Consider the following 26,126-nt stretch of genomic DNA (forward strand, 5'->3'; position numbering starts at 1 on the left):
CCATGTGACCCAGCAATCCCACTTCTGGGCATACACACTGAGGAAACCAGATCTGAAAGAGACACATGCACCCCAAAGTTCATCACAGCACTGTTTACAGTACATAGGACATGGAACAACCTAAATAGCCATCGGCAGACAAACGGATAACTAAGTTGTGGTACATGTACACAATGGAATATTACTCAGCTATTTAAAAAGGACACATCTAAATCAGTTCTAATGAGGTGAATGAAACTGGAGCCTATTATACAGACTGAAGTTAAGGCAGAAAGAAAAACACCAATACAGCATATTAACACATATATATGGAATTTCAAAAGATGGTAATGATGACCCTATATGCAAGAGAGCAAGAGACACAGATAAAAAGAACAGACTTTTGGACTCTGTGGGACAAGGTGAGTGTGGGATGATTTGAGAGAATAACACTGAAACATGTATATCACCATATGTGAAACAGATCACCAGTCCAAGTTCAATGCATGAAACAAGGCACTCAAAGCTGGTGCACTGGGACAACCCAGAGGGATCGGATGTGGAGGGCAGTGGGCGGGGGGTTCAGGATGGGGGACACACGTACACCCGTAGCTGATTCAGGTCAATGTATGGCAAAAACCACCAAAATCCTGTAAAGCAATTAGCCTCCAATTACAATTAATTATTGTGACCCCACGGACTATACAGTCCATGGAATTCTCCAGGCCAGAATACTGGAGTGGGTAGCCTTTCCCTTCCCCAGGGGATCATCCCAACCCAGGGATCAAACCCAGGTCTCCGGCATTGCAGGCAGATTCTTTGCCAAATAAGCTATCAGGGAAGCCCCAATTTAAAAAAAAAAAAAAAAGAAGTCTATTAAAACAAATATATCTATGTATTTTACTTCTTTAGTATTCCATACCCAAAATTCTTCACAAATCCACATTTTTGAGAAAGCACCATACCGCTTTTCACAGTGGCTGCACTAGCAGAGCACATGGATTCCAATTTTCTCCAATTCCATCCTCACCGATACTTCATTTTCTGTGGGGCTTTTTCTCTTTTCTTTATTCTAGCCATTATAATGGGTGTTATATAATGGATGTGAAGTGTTCTCTTTTTGTGGTTTTGATTTGCATTTCCCTAATGATGATGCTGAGCATCATGTGCTTATAATCCACATGTATATCTTCTTTGGAGAAACGTCTAATCAAAATCTTTGCCCATTTTTCAATCAAAATGGGCTTGCTTTGCTATTGTTATCAAGTATTTCTGATTTTTTATAATACATGAAATGGTATAATATTACTTGAAGGTAGGCTGTGATGAATTAAACATAAATACTATAAATCATAAAGAAGTGCTAAAAAACAAAACAAGATAAAAAGACACAGTTAAGAGATATAACACAGGAGATAAAATGGAATTATTTTATGATTTAAATCCCATAATACACACATTAAACAAAATCGTCTAAAACACAACGATAAATAGGATAAAATATTGGATAAAAAAGCAAGACTCAATTACATGATGCCTACAAGAAATGCATTTCATGTATAAAGAAAATCAAAGGTTAAAAGTAAAAAGACCATAAGAGATATACCATGCCAAAACTACTCAAAAGAAAGCAGGAGTGTTTCAGAGCAAGAAATATTACCAGTGACTTCATTAAAAACGTATCTATACATAAAGAAGACTTTACTATCCTAAATGTTTTGCTCCCAATAACAGAATGGCAAAACACATAAAGCAAGAACTCATAAAATTACAAGAATTCACTAACAGTGGAAGATTTCAACAACCAACTCCTGTAACTCACAGAATAAGCAGAAAGATGATATGTAAGGATACAGAAGAAAGGAACAAGACAGACAATATTTTGGGACATAAAACCTATCTCAGAACACTTAAAAGGACTAGAATCACATAAACTATGCCTTCTAATAACAATGAGATTGAACTAGAAATTAATAATACAAAGGTATCAGGAAAATCTCTCAAAATTTAAAAAGAATAATTCATGGTTCAAGGACAAAAATCACAAGGAAACCTAGGAAAAAACTGAATGAAAAAAGAAACACCAAAATCACAATGTGTAAAAGAAAAAAAAAAAAAAAACTGCAAAATTCAGCAAATTGGTAAATAAAAGTGAATTAAAGTTGAAAGGTAAAAACTTTCAAAAAACGTGTACTCTCTCTGAGAGAATGCTGATAATGAGAGAGAAAAAGTATGTACAGAGTCAGGAGGGTATAAGAGAAATATATGTACCTTCTGCTCAATTTTGCTATGAACCTAAAGCTGCTCTAAAATGTAAAGTCTTTCTTTTTCAAAGCCCATTAAGGTAAGTCACATGAAGGAACACATCTTTGTACATATTTTATATACATATACACATACATATCTAAAGGAGGGATTCTATCTAGAATATATACAGGACTCTTACACCTCAATAATAAAAACACCATTAAAAATGGGCAAAAGATTTGAATAGACAATTTTATAAAAACAATAAAAAGGCAAATAATCACAAGAAAAGATGATCAATATTATTAGTCATTAGGAAAACTGGAACATTGCCAGTGGGAGTGAAAATCAGAATAGCCACTTTGGAATTCCAATTTAGCATTTTCTTACAAAGCTAAATCGACACTTACTATGTGTGTGCTAGGTCACTAAGCACACACAGCCTTTTATAGCTGTTTTTTTAAATTAGCATAATGTTTTCAAGGTTCATTAGGATATAGTAGTTATCAGAATTTCAATTATTTATGACCAAATAATATTCCATTATAACCACATTCTATTTGTAAACTGACAGACATCTGGATTGTTTCTACTTCTTGGCTAATGTGAATAATGCTGTTATTCACATACTAGCTTTTGTGTAGATGTACATTTTCATTTTTATTGGCTATACACCTAGGTGTGGAATTGCTGGGTCATATGACAACTCTGTATTTAACGTTTTCATAACTGTCAAGCTATTTTCCAGTGGCCATACTATCTTACATTCTCAGAAGCCATGTATGAGAGTTTCAATTAGTCCACATCCCACCAACATCTGTTATTATCTCTCTTATGGATACAGCCATTTTAGTGGGTGTGAAGTGGAAAAGGGGACTTCTTACAGTGATAAAAGGTTTTGTGTTTTGATAGCTACATAACAATATCCATCTGGCAAAACTCATCAAATTTTCTACTTAAAATTGATGAGTTTCATGGCATGAAAATTATTTCTCAATAAAGATAAATCCTTTAAAAGACTTACTTTAAAATATCTATTATTTAGAAAATTATGAGTTTTCATTTTCACACCTAGGAATGTGTAGGGATAAATAAACAATTTCCAAGACCATAATTTGTCCAATTCACTAAGACACCTACAATCTTCTTTACAGTTCTACAGTTTAAAAAAAAAAAAAAAAAGGCATTTAAGCTGTACTGATAAGGATCAGCATCTCCATTACAAGTCTGTTTATTTGGGTCAGAATCATTAAGTTCACATGTAATTTAGTTGCTTCATGTTACACCTTTGTTTTTATCTGATTTGAGATATCCGTCACTAACCCTTCTGATGTACTTTTAATAGTTTATACCAAGTCCTGTAAAAGGAATCAACATTTCTTTTAAAGGGTTGATTTAACTTAGAGTGAACGTACCTTGAATACATTACAGCTGTCTTTGTGATATACTTCATCCCAACAGCTTAAAATTTTCAATGTACTTAATGTAGGGAAATAGATTACCTATATATGGGTCCCAATATTGACTATCTTCATTGCTCTTCACTGTTAGACTAAAAGCCAAGGACTTCAAATATAATGAAGACACAACTGAAGATACTTTAGAGCTTCAAGTGTGAATGAAAATACAGAAAAATAGAACTACTTTTACAAATTTCAATGAATACAAAATTGTTTGATTTCGGCTGTCAGAGTCATAGCCTAGAAACACCTGAATTTGTTAAAACTGTTTTCCTGTAATAAAGGAAAAATCATATAATGGAAGACAGTGAGACCTAAATGGTTAAGGGTAAGCTTGAAACTTCAAATTCCAACTGGATCACTTAACAACTATGTATCTTGATGCTAGTCACCTACCTCTTTAAGCTTAGCTTCCTCACCTATAAAATAGGGTAATGGTATTCACCTTGCAAAATGATGGTAAGGTGGTGATAATGTTTATAATCAACCTAGAATTTTATCTAAAGAGTATCAAAGCAATATTATACATTTACTTCCTCTTTTCTCTTTAGTATACTTCCTACTCACTACAGCCCTCATAGGAAAAGTCCCAAACTACAGGAATTAAATATTTAGGTATGAACTAAGAATACGCTTAGATCAATTTATCTAACTCAATACCACGGCATCACCAAAAACTAAAAGGATTTTTAAACTAAAAAACAGTATTTCTAAAACAAACATTCTCCTTTAAAAACACTGCTTCTCTGACCAAAAACATTAAAAAAAATTTAAAGTGAACAGAACATATGTTCTCAAGTTAGAATTCACCTAAATCACAGGCTTCGCAAAATTTCGTAAAAATCTAAATGATCCCAAGTGACAAAGGTCCCAGTGATAAGGACTAGGTGTTATGAAAAAAAACTACACAAAGCAAACTGAGAAGTAATTAGAGCAGAAAACATCAGGGAAGCCCTAAATCTCATAGTTTGGCCATTTAAAATGTCGATAAGCCTGCTTCCTCTTTGCAAAATACTGGTGAGGACTGTAAGCAAACGTCAGTTGGCCTACTTTCCGAAAGGCGCTAGTGTTTTGGATGGACAGACTGTGAGTGTGTGTGTGTTTATAGGATTTATTTGTTTAACCACAGTTATTAAAGTTTTGCAGAAAAAAAAAATTATGACAAGCCCTTCTGGAAAAGTTTAACCAGAATTTCTGAATTCATGTGACTAAACAAATCAAACAGCTCTTCCTCGATTGTGATAAAGCTTGGTTGCAAAGGATGAAATGGGTAGCCAGCACATTGAAAAAATAACGAAATTCAACTCATAGAAAGTGCAGCCTATTCAAAAATTTGCAAAAAAGGAAAAAGGGAAATGAGAAAAAGGTTAACAATCCTGAAGGTGTTCCGCTCATATTTGTTTCTAGAAGATAACTTCAGCCATTCGTACCATAAAACAGCAGCAACAATCAGTGTGTCTGACTGCATGGGTGGGCTGTTTGCAATATCATAAGCTTCAAAAAATACTAGGCATTTACACTCGAGTAGGGAAAAATGGGTTGGACCTTGGGGTTTTTTTTAAAAACCTTTTAATATTTTAAGATGTGAACTGTGAATTCCATGCATAGCAGAACAAAAAATAATAGTAACTTTCCAGCAGTAAGTAATAATAAAATAACCTAAAAGGAATAAGCCAAGTTGTCCACCCAGTGTTTTAGATGAGAAACAGGATTTTGGCTCATAGACACTTGAGGAAACTGTATCTCCACAGTCCGTCTGCTCTCAGAGTAAAAGCCCTCGTTTATAAGAATTTGCTCTACAACAAGAAAATTAAGACACCCAGTATATTAGACTCCTAAGGATAATAAATAAGGTTCAATCTGGATTTCTAAAAAATTTGGTTCAGGTGAGAAGCCAAACTGATCGTCTACCCCATAAGCAATAAGCAAACGGCGTAAGCACAAGGCTAATATAATTCCTAACAGAATTACAAGCTCTGTTAGAGTCAAAAATGGTGCTATCCTTTTGGTCACTGATAAGTGACTTTAAAAAATACATTATATTGAAGCAGAGTTTTAGTTTTTCTTTGGCAAAATACTGCATAAATCCATTTGGTGGGTACCACCTATAGATATTCCACATACTACACAAGGCACTGCAGAGAATGCAATGATTAACAAACAACCGTACCTGTGATTCCAAAGGAAGATATAACAAAGGAGGATTTTCCCCCAAAAAGCTATGAAAATCAGAGGTTGGCAAAAAAAAATTCAAGAAGCTATAATAGAAAAAGAAAAACTTCAACTTTCAAAAACAGTCATGATTTAAAACTAGATATGGTAAAGAGACGCAAAGATTTTCTTTGTATGAAACTAAAGACACATAAAAAACTGATAAACATCACAAGTAACAGGATAACTTGCAAACTATATAGGATGTCCTATATAGTCCTTGAAATTCTTCAAGCTAGGCTTCAACAGTACATGAACCAAGAACTTACAGGTGTTACAAGCTGAATTTAGAAAAGGCAGAGGAACCAGGAATCAAATTGTCAACATCCACTGGATCACAGAAAAAGCAAGAGAATGCCAAAAAAAAAAAAACATCTACTTCTGCTTCACTGACTATGCTAAAGCCTTTGACTGTGTGGATCACAACAAATTGTGGAAAATTCCTACAGACCAACTTACCTGCCTCTTAAGAAACCTATATGCAGGTCAGGAAGCAAGAGTTAGAACTGGACATGGAACAACAGACTGGTTCAAAATTGGGAAAGGAGGAAATCAAGGCTGTATACTGTCACCCTGCTTATTTAACTTATGTGCAGAGTACCTCATGAGAAATGGGAGGTTGGATGAAGCACAAGCTGGAATCAAGACCGCCAGGAAAAATATCAACAATGGTAGATATGCAGACGATACCACTCTAACGGCAGAAAGTGATGAACTAAAGAGCCTCTTGATGAGGTGTAAGAGAAGAGTGAAAAAGCTGGCTTAAAACTCAACATTCAAAAAGCAAAGATCACGGCATCTGGTCCCATCACTTCATGGCAAATAGATGGAGAAACAATGGAAACAGTGAGAGATTTTATTTACTTGGGCTCCAAAACCATTGTAGACAGTGACTGCAGCCATGAAATTAAAAGATGCTTGCATCTTGGAAGAAAAGCTATGACAAAACTAGACACCGTATTAAAAAGCAGAGACATCACTTTGCCAACAAAGGTCTGCATACACAATCTACAGTTTTTCCAGTAGTCATGTACAGATGTGAGAGCTGGACCATAAAGAAGGCTCAGCGGCAAAGAATTAATGCTTTTCAACTGTGGTGTTGGAGAAGACTCTTGAGAGTCCCTTAGACTGAAAGAAGATCAAACCAGTCCATTCTAAAGGAATTCAGTCCTGAATATTCATTGGAAGGACTGATGCTAAAGCTGAAGCTCCAATACTTAGGCCACCTGATGGAAACAACTGACTCACTGGGAAAGACCCTGAAGCTGGGAAAGACTGAAGGCAGGAGGAGAAGGGGACGTCAGAGGATGAGATGATTGGATGGCATCGATGGACATGAGTTTGAGAAAGTTCCGGGAGTTGGTGATGAACAAGGAAGCCTGGCATGCAGCAGTCCATGGGGTCGCAAAGAGCTGGACATGACTGAGCGACTGAACTGACTGATAATGAAGCTGAAGCTCCAATATTTTGGCCCTGTGATACAAACAGCCGACTCATTGGAAAGACCCTGATGCTGGGAAAGACTGAGGACAAGAGGAGAAGAGGGTGACAGAGGGTGAGATGGCTGGATGGCATCATCAACTCAATGGACATGAGTTTGAGCAAACTCTTGGAGATAGTGAAAAAACAGGGAAGACTGGTGTGCTGCAATTCATGGGGTGGCAAAGAGTCAGACACAACTTACTGACTGAACAACAATACAGGACATCTACAGACCCACATACACAATAATATATCACTAATAATCTAGTAAAGAGTTGAAATAAGTAGCACAAACAAGCATGGTATTATTAGAATAAACAGCAAAAATATGATGACTATCCACTGTCCCTAGAACTCAAAGACAGAAAAAATTGCTAAAGAATAGGATTTTCCCCCACCACATAGGCATAATAGCCAATAAAGCACAGAACTGGGAAAAGGGAATTCACACGTATAAATGACAGCATACTTTCTTTGAGAAGCAATTTTACAATATCTGTCAAAATTTTACATGAATACATTCTTTTACCTAGTAATTCTCCTTCTAGGAGTTATCCTAAAAATAATTCCTTGTGTACTTTTTAAATGTATACACACACACACACACACACGTATATAGCAATGTAACATGTTATAGGGCAAAGGTTTAAAATTAATATAAATGATCATATGATGGAATAACATAATTTTTGGCAATGCTGAAAGAACTTTTGAAATGGAAAGATGTTCACAATATTAACTGTTCTACATACATACACATCCAAAAGCAAATACATATAATACATGTAAAGAACTTGAATCAGGTACTGTATATAATACAAGTTAATTTCAAGAATGTATGAATAGTTCAAGGGTGAAAAAAAAACAGGAAATGCATACTGTAAGCTGTAAATACACCCTCAGTATCTGAGTGAAGAAATAAAAGAAGTAAAGCGGCAACCTGGGTTTATCACTAATAACATAGAATCACATGAATTTTCGCTTTCTACATTTCAGCATTTCTTGATTCTTATAATGACTATTTTAAGTGGTTAGAAGTAATTGTATGGTCTTTAAATTAAGAAATTTAAAACATATTAAGGCAAATGTGGCCTCTGATCCCACTCCTTGGAAATAATCATTAGCACAATATCCATAGCTATCTAAAATTTTTAACTTATACATTAAATCACATATATTGCTATATTTTATTTCACAAATCAGGTACTGATTTGCTTAAAACCTCTAGAGTCATTGAGAGTAATAAGAATTGACTTGAAATTAATTTCTAAAAATGAGTGATTTGAAAGATAATAAATAACAGCTTTTATTTGACATGAAAATACCAATTGATTGGTCATAGCTTCCTGAAAGACTGCACTGATAAAAATTTTAAAGCAGGTGTAGGTTCATTAAGAAAGGAATCAATTATTCTTAGTGACCATGAAAAACTAGGGAAGCACAAACTGTGCTGATACTAGTAAATGCCCATTAAATATAATAATGACCTTCTATGGGGTGAAAGAACGTCCGACTCTTTCAGTTTTTCACTTTCGTTAGGAGACAGACTTCGCACAGTAACACCTACAGAAAGGGAACTTGTTTTTCTTCTAGATAATAACTTTCAAAAGATTATATCATGTAGGAACATTCAAATATATATTAACACCTTGTATCAGGTACTCTGTGACGTACTGAAGATTTGAAAACAGCCTACAAACCTACAAGTAAGAGGCAATGAGCAACCAAAATTAAAAAAACAATAAATCCTATGGGAACACATACTACTGATGCTGAATAATGTCCTAACTCAAGAGAAGTTGAATAATGTCCTAACCCAAGAGGAGTTACGACATGTATATTCTAGAAGAGGAAGTAGAAAATGAGAGACCTGATAGAAAAAAGGCAGATCATCCTAGGAAATGGAAGCTCAATAAAACTATCACAAAGGAGTGTTGTTGCAGAGAAGAAGGTGGAGATAGGGAACACTGGTGATGGCCAAAAATAATGCTGGAAAAACACACTGTAAGGGAATCAGTTCACCAAAGACCTAATGATTCTGCTGTGCAACCGTTCTTATTGATTTCTTAATTCTAACCATTTGGAGATTTCTTTGTATTTTCTACATATACATTCAAATTATCTATGAATAAAGATGATTTTACAACTTTCATTCTAATATTTACATATTTTATTTTTCTTATCTTATTGTAATGGCAAGGACTTGAGTTCAATGGCAAATCCATCCCAAATTCAATAGGAAAATATTTAATATATCATTATTGATTATAATATTAACAGCATTTTTTATAGACTTTCTTTAGCATACTGATGTTTCTTTCTATTCCTAATTTGCTAAAAGTTTTTTTAATCATAAAGGTTTTTTCTATTTCTATTGAAATGATTATTTGTGTTTCTTCTTCATTCTACTAATATGGTGAATTACACTGATTGATTCTCAAATGTTAACCAACCTTGCATACCTGGAATATCTTTTACTTGGTCCTGACATATAATTCTTCCTATGTATCACTGGATTCTGTTTGATAATATTTACATGCAAATTACACCAAGAAAGAAAGGGAAAGAGGGGGAAAGGAGAGAGGGAGAAAAATGAAAAGAAAGACAAAGGAAGGGAGAGAGAGAGGCAGAAGCAAGGGGAAGGGAGAAGAGAGGAAGGGAGGGAGGGATGTGTTGGGTATGAGAAGGTGAAGTTAAGAAAAAAGGGTAACAGCAAAGAATTACTCAAGAAGAGTTAGCAACCCACATTCAGACAATATCCCAAAGAGAACAGGGATGAAATTATTTTTTAATTAATCATTCTGGGGGTGTAACAGTCAAATACAAGTACCAGAGAGAACATTGAAAATTTAGGAAAAGAAATCATCAAAAAAGTAGTTCAAGGAACTTTCTCAAAACTATACTACTTGCATTTCTACACTGAAGAGGCCCAGAATAATATATGAACCAACAAACAACACTGCAAAATTTCAGAATACTGGGAATAAAGCCAACATTCTATTAGGTCCCAGAGAAATAAACAAGCCATTTACAAAGAAAAAGGTATCAAAATGACTTAAGATTCTTCAACCATACACCAGATTAATACCTTCAAATTTCTGAAGTAACATTACTTACACGTATTTCTTATCCAGCCAAATTAACAATCAAGAATTAATTAAGGAAGAATAAAGACATCTTCAGAAAAACAAGATCCACCAGACATCCTTTTTCCGGAAACTATTAAAGACTTAATCCACCAAAATGCTTGCAGAAGCAAAATGGGCAAAAGAGAGGAATTAGGTAGTCTATTTTCCATTACAAAATTTATCTAATCAGTTGCATGTATAGCTTTGACGAAAACAAATCTAAAAAATTAAATAATAAAACCAACACATGCATTTTCTGTAAGTCAGACATTTAGCTTTGTGAAATTACATCTTAAATATTAAAATTAAAGTATATTAAAAAGGTATATTACAGTGGATGGAGAAATTTTTCTTTTAATTAGACAAAGTAAATTAAACAAACTCAAATCCTACTAGCAATATTAACTTCTAAAGTTTTATACTCTCCCATGAAGTATTTCTGCCCAAAGTAAAAAATTTGAGAAAAGTTGAACATTAGTAATTGGCACAAAGAGGGGAATTCCCTGGTGGTCCAGTGGTTAGGACTCCATGCTTCCACTGACGGGGGCCTGGATTCTATCCCTGGTCATGGAACTAGATCCCACAAGCCACACCGCGCAACCAAAAAAAATTTTTTAATAAATAGTAAATAGTTGATATAAAGAGAAGAACTTCATAAATGAAATGAAAGGAGAAAAATCTGCCCCTGTGAATTACATACAAAAGAAACAAAGACACAGTAGACTCCTTTAGTAATAAAGTTCTTAATTCCAATCATCCAAAGAGAACGCTGGCTATTCCAGAAACAATCTTCTTTGTCAAAACTTTCACCAAAACACAAATGCAACAGAAAACAGAGTGTGTGTGAAGCAGAGACGGAGTTGATAACTGTATAATGCCACATACTTCAATAACAAGGAAATATCTTCACATGACTGCAGGATATTATTGCCTTATTACCTCTACCTTTAACATTTCAATTAAGCAGATTTAATAATTAAATTAATGTCTAATAATACTTAGGCAGAGTTTAAATAAACTCTGTTTAAATAAACATCATTCTCACCAATTTAGAGAAGAAACTGTAGAGAGTGTTAGGAAGATTTCCCAACTTCTGTACAAACTTTAAAAATATAACAGAATTTGAATATTTTAATATTCTCTTTTATAAGTATACAAATGGTATTGAAATTATTGTTTTTAATGTACATGCAAAAACATTACTGAACAAACACTGGCAAATTGAAGAGAAAATACAGTATGTAGAAAGCTCAGATCATTAAAGAGTTGGGAGTTATTTAGGCTTCTAAACAACTGATATAATTTAAACATATATATTAATTTTTTAATAAAAAATGCCTAATATTTACATACAACATTAAGAAGTTTTCATTAGTAAAGCAGAAATTCAAGGCCAAAAGTTCAAAGTTGTACTTCTGCCATCGCTATAAATACAGGCAAGAGACTCATCTGCAATCAAGATAATGGTGAAAACCAAGCTCTCCAAGGCAGTAAGTAAAACTGAGAAGAGCAAAGACCCTGAGAACATCAGAGACTTGGGGAACACCCAGAGCAGAAAGCTAAACGAGCAACATAACAAAAGCAGCACAGTCAGCAAGGAAGGGATCTGGGAGGAGCGCTGCCATGAAAACCAATAGAGAAGAGGGCTTCAAGAAAGAGCCAGCAAAGTCAGAGACTAAATGGAGATCAAAGGGAGGAAGATAAATCAAAACCACAGCAGAAAGTGAATGGCCATATTGAATTGGTTAAGATTACCTATTTCCATCTCAACTGACAGAACTTAAGACTATCTTGGAGGGAGGAGGGGAAGGCTATGGACACTTGGAGGAAAACAGGCTTTAGTTATCATTCTTGCTGTCTGTGTCCAAGACCATAAAAGAGATACCTCTTTCTGAATGATTTGTTTCTTCTTAAGGGCTACACTCACCAAACTGTGGAGCAGGCAAGATTCTAGCCGCTCGAATTGGGCCATGTCGAACAGAAAAAAGTTCCTGTGCTTCCCCACTGATCTGCAGAAGGAGACAGAAAAAATTCAGGAAATGAAAACAAAGGTCAGAACATTATTATACAAAAACAAGATCTCCTAAATTTTCACCATGATTTTTGGTCTCAAATGTAATACACACACACACACACACACACACACACACTTATGGTGATCATACACATTAAGCATATTGATATGTTAAATTATCATAAATATTTTTAGAAAATGTTAAAAGCATGCACTTCATATGAATAGGAAAATAAAAGGTCTGTTTTGGAAGCCTAGAATTTTTATCTTTAATAAACTACAAGTTTGTTAAAGTTTGTTCAGTTCCTACATGACTGCTTTCCATTTTAGAGCAAAGCAGCTAGGATTTTTATTAGTATTCAGCTTTCTATGTATGAAAATAAATATTCTTAGCATTCTGAAAAGCAGAACTTAAATGCTATAGTAACTTTCACAAATGTGCTGTATATGAGAAAAAGCAAAACATGTTGCAAAGAACACTGAGGTGGAGGGTGAATGACCTGGGTGCCAGTTACGGTTCTGCAACCCTAGCTGTTAACCTCCTTGAGTAAATCATTTGACCTCTATAAACCTTTATTACTTATCTTCTTCTCTAAATATATTTTAGTAAATATTGTATGTATTTAGGTGTACAACACTAAGATTTGATATACATATACCTGTATATATATATGTCACCTTCTCAGAGTCACCTTCTGTATGTGATAAAAGTACCTGAAATCTAATTTTCTTTTCTTTCTTTTATGGCCATGTCGCATGACATGTAGGATCTTAGTTCCCTGACCAGGGATCAAACTCACAGCCCCTGCAGTGGAAGCATGGAGTCTTAACCACTGGACCACCAAAGAAAGTCAAGAAATCTATTTTTTCAGTATTCAATACAATGTAATTAATTACAGTCACCATGCCTAAACATTAGGTCTCCTGACTTACTCAACTTATAAAACTGAACCTTTATACTTTTTGACCAACATCTCCACATTTCCTCTACTTCCTCTGAGCCTATATTCTTTGCATTTATAAGTTGAGACGATAGAGATGCTAAACAAACTCAAAATGAATATAGTTTCAATATTCTATTCATTAAAAATGTATGCATCCTTAAATTTCATTTTTATTATACACTAAGATCAAACACTATATGAATCTCTGTTCATTTTGAGTCATTATCACATTTGTTCCTCAAATATAAAGAGCATAGTAGCCTATTAATCCAAAAGTAAAAGAGGTAGACTAACATATGTGTCAAGTGTGAAAACAACTGCTTTTCAAAATTAGTAGTTCAAAAGGACAATCTGTTGCTAACTGAAATACTGCACAGATTAAATCATAATTAGTTAAGAAAGTATTTCCAAAGTACTGTAAGTGGTAATGTCATTCCCAATACATTTTCTTAATTGTCAGGTGTTTGATGGAATATGTTATATCAGATCAAGAAAATGGCAAATATTGTAAAACTCATTCTATAAACCCAAAAACTTACAACAGATGTAAAAATGGTAAACATTCCATAAAGTAAACACGCCGATGGTATTTCTTTAAAAACAGGCCTGCCAAACAAGGAGTTTAAAATATCAACACTTTATATATTACAAAAGGTTTATCAGTCTTCCCATATTAAGCAATAAATCTGCAGAGCTGCCTTTTAGATCAACACTTTTTTGATCTTCAGCTTCTCTTCTACCTGAATTGAAGTGCTTCATACTGTAAATAATTTTGTCTCTTATAAATGTTAAATTATGGTAATGCCCAAAGAGCCATCATATTCATTTAGAATACAAAAATAATTAAAATGTATTTATTGACCACAGTGGCAAATCCCTCTACAGCACTCTTGGGAAGCAAAAGCTATGAGGAACGCAAGACTCTTCCCACCAACTATGCAACAACAGCACCACCTACCACCAATTAAACACACAAAAGCTACAAACTCAGGACAGCAAACTAAAAGAGTTTACCTCTCTACAAATTCCTCTGTAAACATTAAATTTCTAAATGAACTATGAAGGCCATTAGATAACTACAGCTCTTAAATCTATATTTTATTCTTATAGAACAGAATTTTAAATTTAGAAAATTCCTTAAAGGGTCATTTTGTCCAATCTTCCACCCCACCAAATAATCACACATTCTCTGAAATCTAATAATTACCATCATCTCTTTGATTTTAAGAACACTTTCACCGAATGGTATATCACTAATACAGTCCAATTACATTATAAGTACATTACTGGCTATCTCCAAAGCTGCCAAGCCATTTACTTTTCGAAAATAAATTGCTTGGTGGACAATGGATAAATAGTATTCTTCAATATATATACTATTTCTACCAAGAATGAAATGAAAAATAAACTGTAAAACAATACTGTAGATATTGCACTGAAGTTATAATTCAGAGTAATGAAAACCACTTCTCACAAATAAGGTTTATTATACCTATAACAAATCACAGTATTCTAACACAAAATCCACTGCTCTGTAATATTATTTCCATATGCCACAAGTTTAGCATTTAGCTTTTGGTTCTATCAAATAAAGCTTTAAAAAAAAAGTTTAAAAAAAATTCTAAAGTTTAAAAAAAAGAGTCTAAACATATTTACCTGAGCTGCTATACTAAATTATAATAAAGAATATAACAAACCTATCATGGCACATTCACAATATGATACACATTTATCATCATTGGATTTAATACCCAAGAGCTTACTTTGATAAACAAAAACATTTTGAAATCTGAACACATCACGCTTTTGAGCATAACAGCTTTTAAAACAAACCGAAATGCCTTATTCTATTCTAAGCTTTTACTCTAAATCCCTCTTTAAATGTACAGCAACAGGTTAAGAAAAAACATTAGGATTGATTACAAAATACATCCCTATATTCATTACCCCGTCCTTCTTATGTCTAAGTTAAGGTCCTAGAATCTTTCATTAAAACATCAGGGAAGGAAGCAGGAAAAGCTTTTACTATTTACTAAATAGTGATAGAAATTTATGAACATGTTAAAATCAAAATTGTTAGAAGCGGAATTCTAAAGTTTCCTTTAGAGTCACAAATTTAAAGTTTCCTAAAGAGTCACAAATGTCAAGCATGACACTTGGAGGAGAGAACCCTCCAAATAATATAAGCAAATTCTACACTGGAATACAATTTCAGAACAGAAAAAGTGCTAATAATGTGTATACAGATAAGATGTGCACAATTTAGGGAGGACACAGAGAAAATGGATATGGTCTTACAGGCTACACTTTGGCTGCCGTCTTTAATTATCTCTAATCATTTTATACAACATGTTCACTGGCAATATTGCTCTCAAATAAATGAGTGTCAAATTGATTTTTTTAAGCCTTTCAAACTGATTTTTAGGTTTCTTAAAAAAAAAAAAAAAACTCGTTGAAAACAGCAAAGAATAAAATCCTCAGAGATGAGGATTTTAACTGATCCTGGGCAGAATCACCAGGGGCTCTAAGTTCACTTTTAAACCAACACTAATAATAAATACAAGGGTAGAACTACCAGCAAGGCGTTTACCAAGCAAAGTTCCAACTTGCTGGCAACTGCAGTAACTTGGGGAGAGGAGCAAATAGGGAGGAAACCTCTCCAATAGCTCCTCATGGGCTCTGCCTTTGTTCTTACTGGCATTTTAATTTCTGATGACAGACTTTTGTTGTTTGGAGCGTAAACCGGACGTACCAGTTTGGAGGCACAATAAGGAGAACAAAGAATGATTTGTTCACACTGTTGGAAAAAAATCTTTTCCAACCATAGAAAATAGCTTTCGCATGGTGAAAATATGCAAATTACATACCAAACCAAAAAGCGGTGGAGGGGAGGACAAGTTTAGAATCTCACAACTCAAATTGAAGGCAAAAGGAAATTATAACAGCCGAGACAATCACATACACACAAAACAGGCTGTAAAGTAGTGGGGGAGCTTTGTAAGTGCTTTCAGAGAATCCTAAAAGCACATGAAGGTCATCTAGCCCTCAGAACCAAACCTGCCTCTGAAATCCTGATGACTTTTCAAAGACATCTGACTACAAAATAGAAAAGTCAATCAAACACAAAGAACAATAATAATAATAATAACACTCTACAATGACACAGAATCAGGACAAGAGTACATATTTATACCCCCAGCTTCCCTCTGAGACACTGCAAATAGAGAACTATGGTGTGCCATTGATTCTTCTTAGCAAACTTTACTGAAAGATAACAGACACAGAAGTAATACAGAAATCTTAGGTGTATGTACAGCTTAATTAATTTGCAATGTAAATACACATCTGTTACCAGCACAGACATCAAGAAACAGAACATTATGGACACTCGGAAGGTCCCTCCACACCCATTCCCAGTCACATACCCAAGGCAACAACAACCATAACTCTCGTGGTCCGGGCACGGGTTGGAAAAGAATTTCCAGATATGAGACAGAATGAGAGGGAAATGAAGTTTATTAGAGTAGGAGACACTGTTAGAACAGCAGGCCAGCTCAAGGGAGAACCGACCCTGAACAGGGGTCCTTGGTCCAAGGGACCAGGAGTAGGATAGGGGTCTTACAGGTCTTACAGGTCATTTGCTGATTGGATGAGGCACATATACTGGGTGGGGGAAGAGTAAGGCAAATACCCTCTCCCTACCCATTATGGCAGAAAGTGAAAAAGAACTAAAGAGCCTCTTGATGAAAGTGAAAGAGGAGAGTGAAAAAGTTGGCTTTAAACTCAACATTCAGAAAACTAAAATCATGGCATCCGGTCCGATCACTTCATGGAAATAGATGGGGAAACAGTGGAAACAGTGACAGACTTTATTTTGTTGGGCTTCAAAATCACTGCAGATGGTGACTGCAGCCATGAAATTAACAGACACTTGCTCCTGGGAAGAAAAATTATGACCAACCTAGAGAACATATTAAAAAGCAGAGACATTACTTTGCCAACAAAGGTCCTATAGTCAAGGTTATGGTTTCTCCAGTAGTCATGTATGGATGTGAGAGTTGGACTATAAAGAAAGCTGAGCGCCAAAGAATTGATGCTTCTGAACTGTGGTGTTGGAGAAGACTCTTGAGAGTCCCTTGGACAGCAAGATCAAACCAGTCCATCCTAAAGGAAATCAGTCCTGAATATCACTGGAAGGACTAAGGCTGAAGCTGAAATTCCAATCCTTTGGCCACCTGATGCAAAGAACTGACTCATCTGAAAAAAGACCCTGATGCTGGGAAAGACTGAAGGCAGGAGGAGAAGGGGACAACAGAGGATGAGATGGCTGGATGGCATCACTGACTCAATGGACATGGGTTTGAGTAAACTCTGGGAGTTGGCGATGGACAGGGAGGCCCGGCGTGCTGCAGTCCACAGGGTCACAAAGAGTCAGACACAACTGAGCGACTGAATTGAACTGATGGGATAGGAGAAGAGATAGGTTATACTGCTCAGGAAGACCTGAAATCTGTTAGTAGTTACAACATGCGGGAGAGAAAGACAATAAGGGTCTGGTTTTTCCATTCCTGCATTCTAAGACCCTCCTTGGTTTTATCTGCTCTTTTCATCTTTGGGTCACTACAATAACCACTATCTTGATTTTTCTAACACTTAAATTTTTCTTGTTCAAGTTTATTTAAATGGAAACACACAGTATGCACTCTTTCGTGAATGGCTTCTTTTACACATCACATGCCTGTGAAATTCATTTGTATTGTTGCATATGATTATTTTTGTTGCTACATAGATTTCCATTGCATAAAAGTACTACAGTTTATCCATTCTACCACTGGCTGGTGGACGTCTAAGTTGTTTCTAGTTTGGGCTCACAAAATATCAGGAAAAACTGCACAAACTTTCAAAGGGTAAAAAGATTACCGAGTGTTCTTTCGATGGATTATCAAGAATTGTACAGTAGATCCTTTGGGGTAATTTGATTCTGTAAGAACCTGCACCTTTGTCTTGACCAGGCTATCTTACAATACTTTAAGTTGTAGAAAACTGATAGTAAGGCAATTGACGCTTGCCCACAGAAATGCAAATGAACTTTGTCTAGCAGAGATGCAATTGAATTCCACTCATAAAGAAGATCCCAAGCAGTACACTTTTGTCCCAACAGGATATGAGGTAGGTTCACATTTCTTAACAGGTTCATTTCAGCATTCCTAACTGCTTATACCGTTCTTCAGATTCTCCTTTGAACCAGCGATAACTTGCCTAACACCTCATTAACAAGTTAAATAAAATCTATGACACATGTCCATTTTACAGTTGTATGAGTGTCACATTTTTACCATTTTTAAAATGGTAACATCATAAGGAATACTGCTATGAATATTCTTGCACATGGCATTTAGGGAACATGTTTATTTGAGTACATACTACTGAAACTGCTTTTGTACTAGGAATATGGGCACATTTTGGAGATTTTTAATCAAACAGTAACTGAACAACTTACCAGTGTAAGAGAGTTCTCTACCTGTTCCACATCCAACACTTGGTATCACTCTCGTGGATGTTCAGTGGGATTCTCACTGTGGTTTTAATTTGCATTTTCTTCAAAGAAGGTGCTTGAACACTTTTTCACATGCTTATCGGAATTCAGTTATACTATTTCATGGATGGCCTGATAGTCTCTGGCCCAATACAGTTGCTTGATTCTAAAAATTGTGGATTTAGCTCTGTTATGCAGCAGTGAGTGAAAGGCATAAATCAATCTTCTCTGGCAAAGAAATGCTGCCTCAATCTAAATAAATAAACAACCTTTAGTATAATGGTCCTCTATCAGGGCACATGAAATAAAGAGTTCTGTCCTGAAGGACCCTTGATTCCCAGCATTATGTATGCTAATCAGCACAAAATATGAATGAGATTCTATTTAGCAGCTCTGGAAAAACTAGAGCTTTTGGTCCATGATTGAATTCACACTTTAATTCCAAATCCAGTAATAAGCAAGCTCTCCTCCCCATATAAGGTAAAATGACTGGGTTATAATAAAGTGATAGCCCTTGAAATGGAAAAATGTTGATTTGTAAAAATTCACACAAACACTCAAAGCAAATGCAGTCCCTATTAAAGATAGGAAACATAAAAAATTACTGTATCTTCCCCCCTATAACTCAAGCAGTTCAAACACAAAAGATAATGATTAGTAGTCTTTTTCTTTGATAAACACTTTAGCAAGTTTCAATCTCTAAAAAACTTAAATAGAGGCATTAATTTACCTATTTTTCAAAATGGCTATACCAAATTTAGACTGGAAATATAAATTAAAAGGCCAAGGCATCAGACATAAAAGACATGAGAAATAGAATTCCTCATGTTTATCTCAAGCACATCCTGACTGCCAGTCAAAAATATCTTTCACATCTGAATTCTCCGAACATTGCCTGTGGTTCCAGCTAGAAAATCTAAAAGAGTTAAAAGCATCCTGGAGAAGAGAATGACAACCCACTCCAATATTCTTGACTGGAGAATTCTATGGGCAGAGGAGCCTGGTGGACTACAGTCCATGCGGTCACAAAGGGTCAGACAAAACTGAGCAACTAACACTTGCACTTTCAAAAGCACCCAATAGGTAGGACCCCAGAAGTTGGATTCTTATTCCGAAATCATGGCCTATGGCAACAATGCCAAGTGAGTCCAGTACAAGAGACCATCAGTTACAAAGACCACATCAACAACATCAAGGATTCCAACATAAGTTTAGTACAGCAGAAAATAAGCTGGATTTGTGTTTATAAACTATTTAAGTGGGCTAAATCTGAGTTTGGCTTTAAAATAAGTGTAATAACATATCTATGTAACAAAGTACTGGTACTAAATTTCATAGTTCTTAATAAAATGTTTTATTTATCAATAAAATATTGAAACTGAGACTCCAATACTTTGGCCACCTGATGCAAAGAACTGACTCATTTGAAAAGACCCTGATGTTGGGAAAGATGAAAGGCGGGAAGAGAAGCGGATGACAGAGGATGAGATGGTTGGATGCCATCACCGACTCAATGGACATGAGTCTGAGTAAACTCCAGGAGTTGGTGATGGACAGAGAGGCCTGGCGCGCTGCAATTCATGGGGTCGCAGAGTCAGACACGACTGAGCAACTGAACTAACTGAAATAAATTATGCAAAACACATAGTTGGCACACAAGAGAGAGTTAAATCAAGAAGATGCTTTTCAGAACTTCCCTGGTGGTCCAGTGGTTAATAATCCACGTTCCAGTGGAGGGGAGGCAGGGGCTTGATCCCTGGTCAAGGAACTAAGATTCCACATGCCAAGGGGCAAGTGAACCCTCATGTGACAACTTGACAGCCCACAAGCCACAACTACAGAGCCCACACACTTGCCCGCACACCCCAACTAAGACCCACCCACCCAAAAATAAATATTTTTTAAAAAGATACTGGTTGAATGAATGAACTGATAAATAACTGACTAGGTCTATATTGGCCTCATCATTCACTCTTAATGGTACTTAGCATAATTTGCCTTTGCCCCCTTGTTTTCAAAACATGTTAATATTTAATATCTGGAAATTTGCTATACCATATCATGAAATACATTTAGGTACAACTCATTCTTGAACCCACTGGTGTAACACTTCCTAAGCTTTCCAGCTCTCAAGAGAAGGACCAATGCCTAAGAGACGAACAGCACCTCCTCTGGGCAGCGCGTTTCATCACACTGGTCTTCACACTCCTGCTCAAGATCAAGGGCCACTCCACCTGGCGAACATCCCACACTCATTCCAACCGTTCCGTGTTCATGTGAAGTTTTTACCTGCAACAGGGTTTCTTACCAAGAATGATGTAAAAACAGCCCACTTAAATAAACAAATGTAGACATCAATCTTTTCTAATTGTCTCACGTGTAGCAGCCATACAGACACAACTGAAATGAAGTCCTTAATAAGTAAATATTGCTTCATCAGTCTTAGAGTTAAAAGTAATATCAAACAGAATTTTTTCACTAAGGAGAAAAATGTAAACTATGGACTTAAGTTAATAAAGTGTCAATATTGGTTCACTAATTTAAAAAAAAGTACCTCGGGAATTCCCTGGTGGTTCAGTGATTAGGACTCCACACTTTCACTGCTATGGGTCCAGGTTCAACTCCTGGTCTGGGAACTAAGATCTTGTAAGCCAGGCGTTGCCATTATTAATATAAGATGTTAACAGGGGAAAACAGGGCAGGGAGGCAGTTATGTTTGAGGGATACATGGGAATTCTCTGTACTTTCTCCTCAACTTTTATGTAAACCTAAAACTGCTTTGAAAATAGTCTATTAATGTTTATCTCAATATATATGGAAAATGTGGAGATTCCACAAATAAATTTTAAACTTCTCTGATACCCTCCCAGCCCCTCATGCAAAAAAAAAAAAGGCGGGGGGGGGGGGAGATAAAAGGTAAAAATATAGAGAGAAAGGTCTTCAGCATGGCCCCTTAGCCAGCTAATGGGAACTAGGTCTCCAGTTGCCATTAACAACCCTCTAGGTCTTGCAAAGTCTAAAGGTAAAAATATACAGAGAGAAAGGAGGAATGAAGAGGCGATCAAGTCTTACACTAAAGAATTCAGTTCCTCAAGCAACAAAAGGCCCTTACTTGGTCTATTTAAATAAACAAGCATATAAGTTATCACTCTGCTAGTTCTCTCACATACATACAGCACAACTGAACTTATGAAGTTCTTTAAAATGAAGACTGGTTCATGACAGTTTTTGCATTGTTGTTGTGTGTTTTCTCTCTCTCTCTCTTTTTTTTTTTTTTTTGGTCAAGCCATGCCCCTTGAGGGATCAGAGATCAAACTCATGCCCCCTGCAACAGACGCACACAGTCCTACCCACTGGACAGCCAAGGAATTCCCAATAGCCTTTTTAACTTACCGAGTAACAACAATAATTTTTTTAATTGAGGAGGAAAGGTAAATACATACACACACAACTTCTTTAGTTAGAGAAAAAGGGTAAAAGTAAAAACATACAACAAGAGACAGGGTAGGAGATGGAAGTGTCACCTTACACTAACATATTGGGTCCTAAGCAACAGAAGGACAGCACCTAGCTACATGAGTGCCAATCACAAGTACAAAGCAAGCTCTCTCCACTCTGATGGTATGTTTTCATTTTAGACATAAGGAAACAAAGGAAAACTTGTCCAGATCAAAGGGGCATCAGAAGCTCCTGTTAACACTGTATTCAAAAACAGTTTTTAAACTCGAGTTGTTTTTTTTTCCTTCCCTCGAACAAGATACTGCCAGGCGGTCATTTTATGTGGTACAACTCTTCTCCAACAGTTTAAAAAACTTAAGATAGCACACTTTGAGCAAACTATTCCTAATGGTAAAAAAAAAAGTAATTCTTTTGAAAGCTCCTAAAAGTAGGAGGAAATAGGGGACAAGTTTTTTGTTTTATTTTTTGCCTAGCTAACCACAAATGATTCAGTTAATGTCAGAGTGTCAGTATCTTTGTAACCTACTCTGCATGCCATCAAGAAAAAAATGCAAACCACAAAAACCACCTAAAACGCATATTTGTGAGGACTAACAACTTATAGAACAGATATTCGCTAACCACATAAAGCAGACAGCAACCAAGTCTGTATTTTGGTCTTAACACTAAATTCAAAATACAAAACTTGAGGCAAGAAGGAAGTGAGTTTCAAGAACAATATGAAAACCGCAGAACATAAATAATGAATGGAACTTGTAATCATATTTTCATACTTCCAAATTTTTTTTACACACACAGAGAGGAGTATCTTAAGGAAACTTTAACCTTTCCCCTTTATCCTGATTTTTGAAAGGAAGATCAAAGAAAAGCAGTTTAAACTCACACGTTCCTCCAGTTATGCAACGCAGATTTAGACATTACACTTCAAAACCCCAGCCATTACTTCAGCACCACCAGTCCAAATACCATCGCGGAGCTTTGAAGCGGCCCTAATGGTATCTTCCATTTGCAAGTAACACTTCTGTAGTCAAAAGATCTTACCCCGGGTGGATGTTAATGTAAAACCACTCAGACTACACAGACACACACGCCTGGAGGCAGACTGGAAGGTGTTCAGAAGTCAATGTAACACCATTACAGAGCGTGTCAGCCTAGGAGCTGTCATAAACACTTCATAATCACTCAGACACACAAACTGGATTCCCCTTAACTCGTTATTTTATTTCATGCTGAGTACATGTCCAGTTGAAAAGGAAAGAGAGAAAATGGTGCTACAGATAAGCCAATTTTGGCTTATAGCCTTTTTCCACTTTTAAAAGACTGAGCTTGTCATATTTTATTGGCATTGTAAACCTACCCTGATATAATCTGTGGATTGAAGATAGTTTTGCAGCAGATATCTAACCAAAGAGAAACTGATTATATCAAAGAGAAGGCTAAGGTTTTTCTTCTGTAAAATAGGTATCATACAAACTTGTAAGATTGACAGGATGATAAAAAATGACTTACAGTGCCAAAAGGTACAGGAAATGGAGCCACTAGAATTCTTAGATATTGCAGATGTTAAGTGTATAATGGTACAGGCTCTTTGGAAAACTCCAGGAAATTTCTAATAAAGTTAAATACATGCCTAACCTATAACCCAGCAATTCTACTCCTAGGTAGATACTCAAAAACAGAGAATTATTCACAGATCTACAATGATGTTCATAGGAGCTTTATTCACTATAGCCAAAAACCAGAAACACAAGTGCCCATCAAAAGAAGAATAGTTGAAGAAACTGCAGTATATTCAATCCACAGAATGAAATACAGTCATGAAAAAAATAAAAAATACAAGCTACTACAAAATGTAACAACACGGATGAATTTTTAAAAAGACACAGTGCAAAAGACAGACACAAAGTGTAACAGGACATGCTGTGTGCCTCTACTTACACAGAGCTCAATGATGCAAAGCTAGTGTACAGTCACAACAGTGACTGCCTTGGGGTTAATGCTGTCCGGGGAGCTTTCTGAGTAAGAAGAATGTTCTACATTTTGTTCTCAATGGTAGTTTCATTTATTTGCATGTGAACACACATACATACACACTTACATAAACATACATAAAACACACACATAGTCTTCAAACTACAGACTTGACATTTGTACATTTTGTGGTAATTTTTAAAGGTATACGTCATAGAGAAACCGTGGTACCTCCAGACAGTGGAATATCATCCAGCACTAGAAACAAATGTGCTATCAAGCCATGAAAAGATGTGAGGGAAACATAAATGCATATTACTAAGTGAAAGAAGCTGATCTGAAATGGCTACATACTGTATGATTTCAACTATGTGACATTCTGGAAAAGGCAAAACTGCATGGACAGTAAAAAGACCAGCAGTTGCCAGAGGAGGGAGCACTCAAGATTTTTACATCAGGGCACAGGCAGAGCACAGAGGGCATTTAGGGCAGTGAGACTATCCTGTGTGATACTGTAATGGTGGGGACATGTCATTACACATCTGTCAAAATCCACAGCATGTGCAACACTGAAAGCAAACCTAATGTAAACCATGGACTCTGAACGATAATGTGAGGTCAGCATAGGTTCATCAATTCAAACATGGCACCACTCTGATGTGCAATGCTGATTAATAGGGAGGCTATGTGTTTGTGGGGGCAAGAGGATGTGGAACTCTGTACGTTCAGCTCAATTTTGCTATGAACCTGAAACTGCTCTGAAAAATACTTTTTCTTTTTTCTTTAAGGTATCTATCAAAGAAGCTGAGCTGGTTAAACACGAACTTCAATTTTTTTTCTCTGTAAACTGGGGATAACAGTAACTAGTTAAATTGATAGGGTAATAAGACAATAAAGGGTAATGTGCCTAAAATAATATGTGTGGTACATTCTGATTTAATAGTTGTTACTATTTATATTATGAAATTTCACTATGCAGCACAAGCGTCAAATTTCCCCAAAGCACCCCAACACTGCTCAGGGCTCTACTGCACTCTGTTCAAACCCCAACGTGACATGAATCTCACAGACTCAGTACTGCTGACATTTTGGGCTCAACAATTTTTGTTGTGGGAGGTTTTCCAGTACACGGTAGGATATTTAACAACATTTCTGGCTTTTACTCACCAGATGCCAGTAGCAACTCCTAATGATGACAATAAAAAATGTCTGCAAACAAGACAAATGCTTCCTTGGGGGCAAAATCACTCCCATTTGGGAAGCACAGACACAGACTGCAATTACGTAGTGACATCGCGCACACGCAAAACACGATCTCCTCGAGGCAGGGCTCAGCCCTCAGCTCCATTTATACATCCTGATACGTGGCACAGACCTGAGGTTCCAGTGTGGCTGAAGGGAAAAATGAGAGTTCTGCTAATTAATATTTTTAAAAAGAGATTTTAGGAAAAGGGGATAGTTTGGGAACAGAAATAGAATGAAAGGAAACAGCAAAAGACTACAAAATTGACTTTGATTCTTTCTGATACTGACTCTCTAGCACACTCAGAATATCCAGCAAAAGGCTGAAATCTTGAAACACATTTATTAACATATATACATGTGCATATATATATGTGCACATATATATGAAAATATATATGTGAATACACACACATACATATCCTACCAGACAATGTACCTGGCACCAGAGAT

General features: G+C 35.9%; 1 protein-coding gene across 1 annotated transcript in view; it reads right to left on the reverse strand.

Annotated features, from left to right (window-relative positions):
• The window catches only part of BCAS3 (BCAS3 microtubule associated cell migration factor), a 583,611-nt gene that overhangs the window by 507,860 nt on the left and 49,625 nt on the right, over positions 1-26,126 (reverse strand). The window contains exon 7 of the mRNA XM_061140731.1: positions 12,435-12,516. Within this exon, the coding sequence (XP_060996714.1) occupies positions 12,435-12,516 (82 nt within the window). The remainder of the gene's footprint in view (positions 1-12,434; positions 12,517-26,126) is intronic.

Source organism: Dama dama, chromosome 5, assembly GCF_033118175.1.
Source record: "Dama dama isolate Ldn47 chromosome 5, ASM3311817v1, whole genome shotgun sequence".
In the NCBI taxonomy this organism is placed as follows: domain Eukaryota; kingdom Metazoa; phylum Chordata; class Mammalia; order Artiodactyla; family Cervidae; genus Dama; species Dama dama.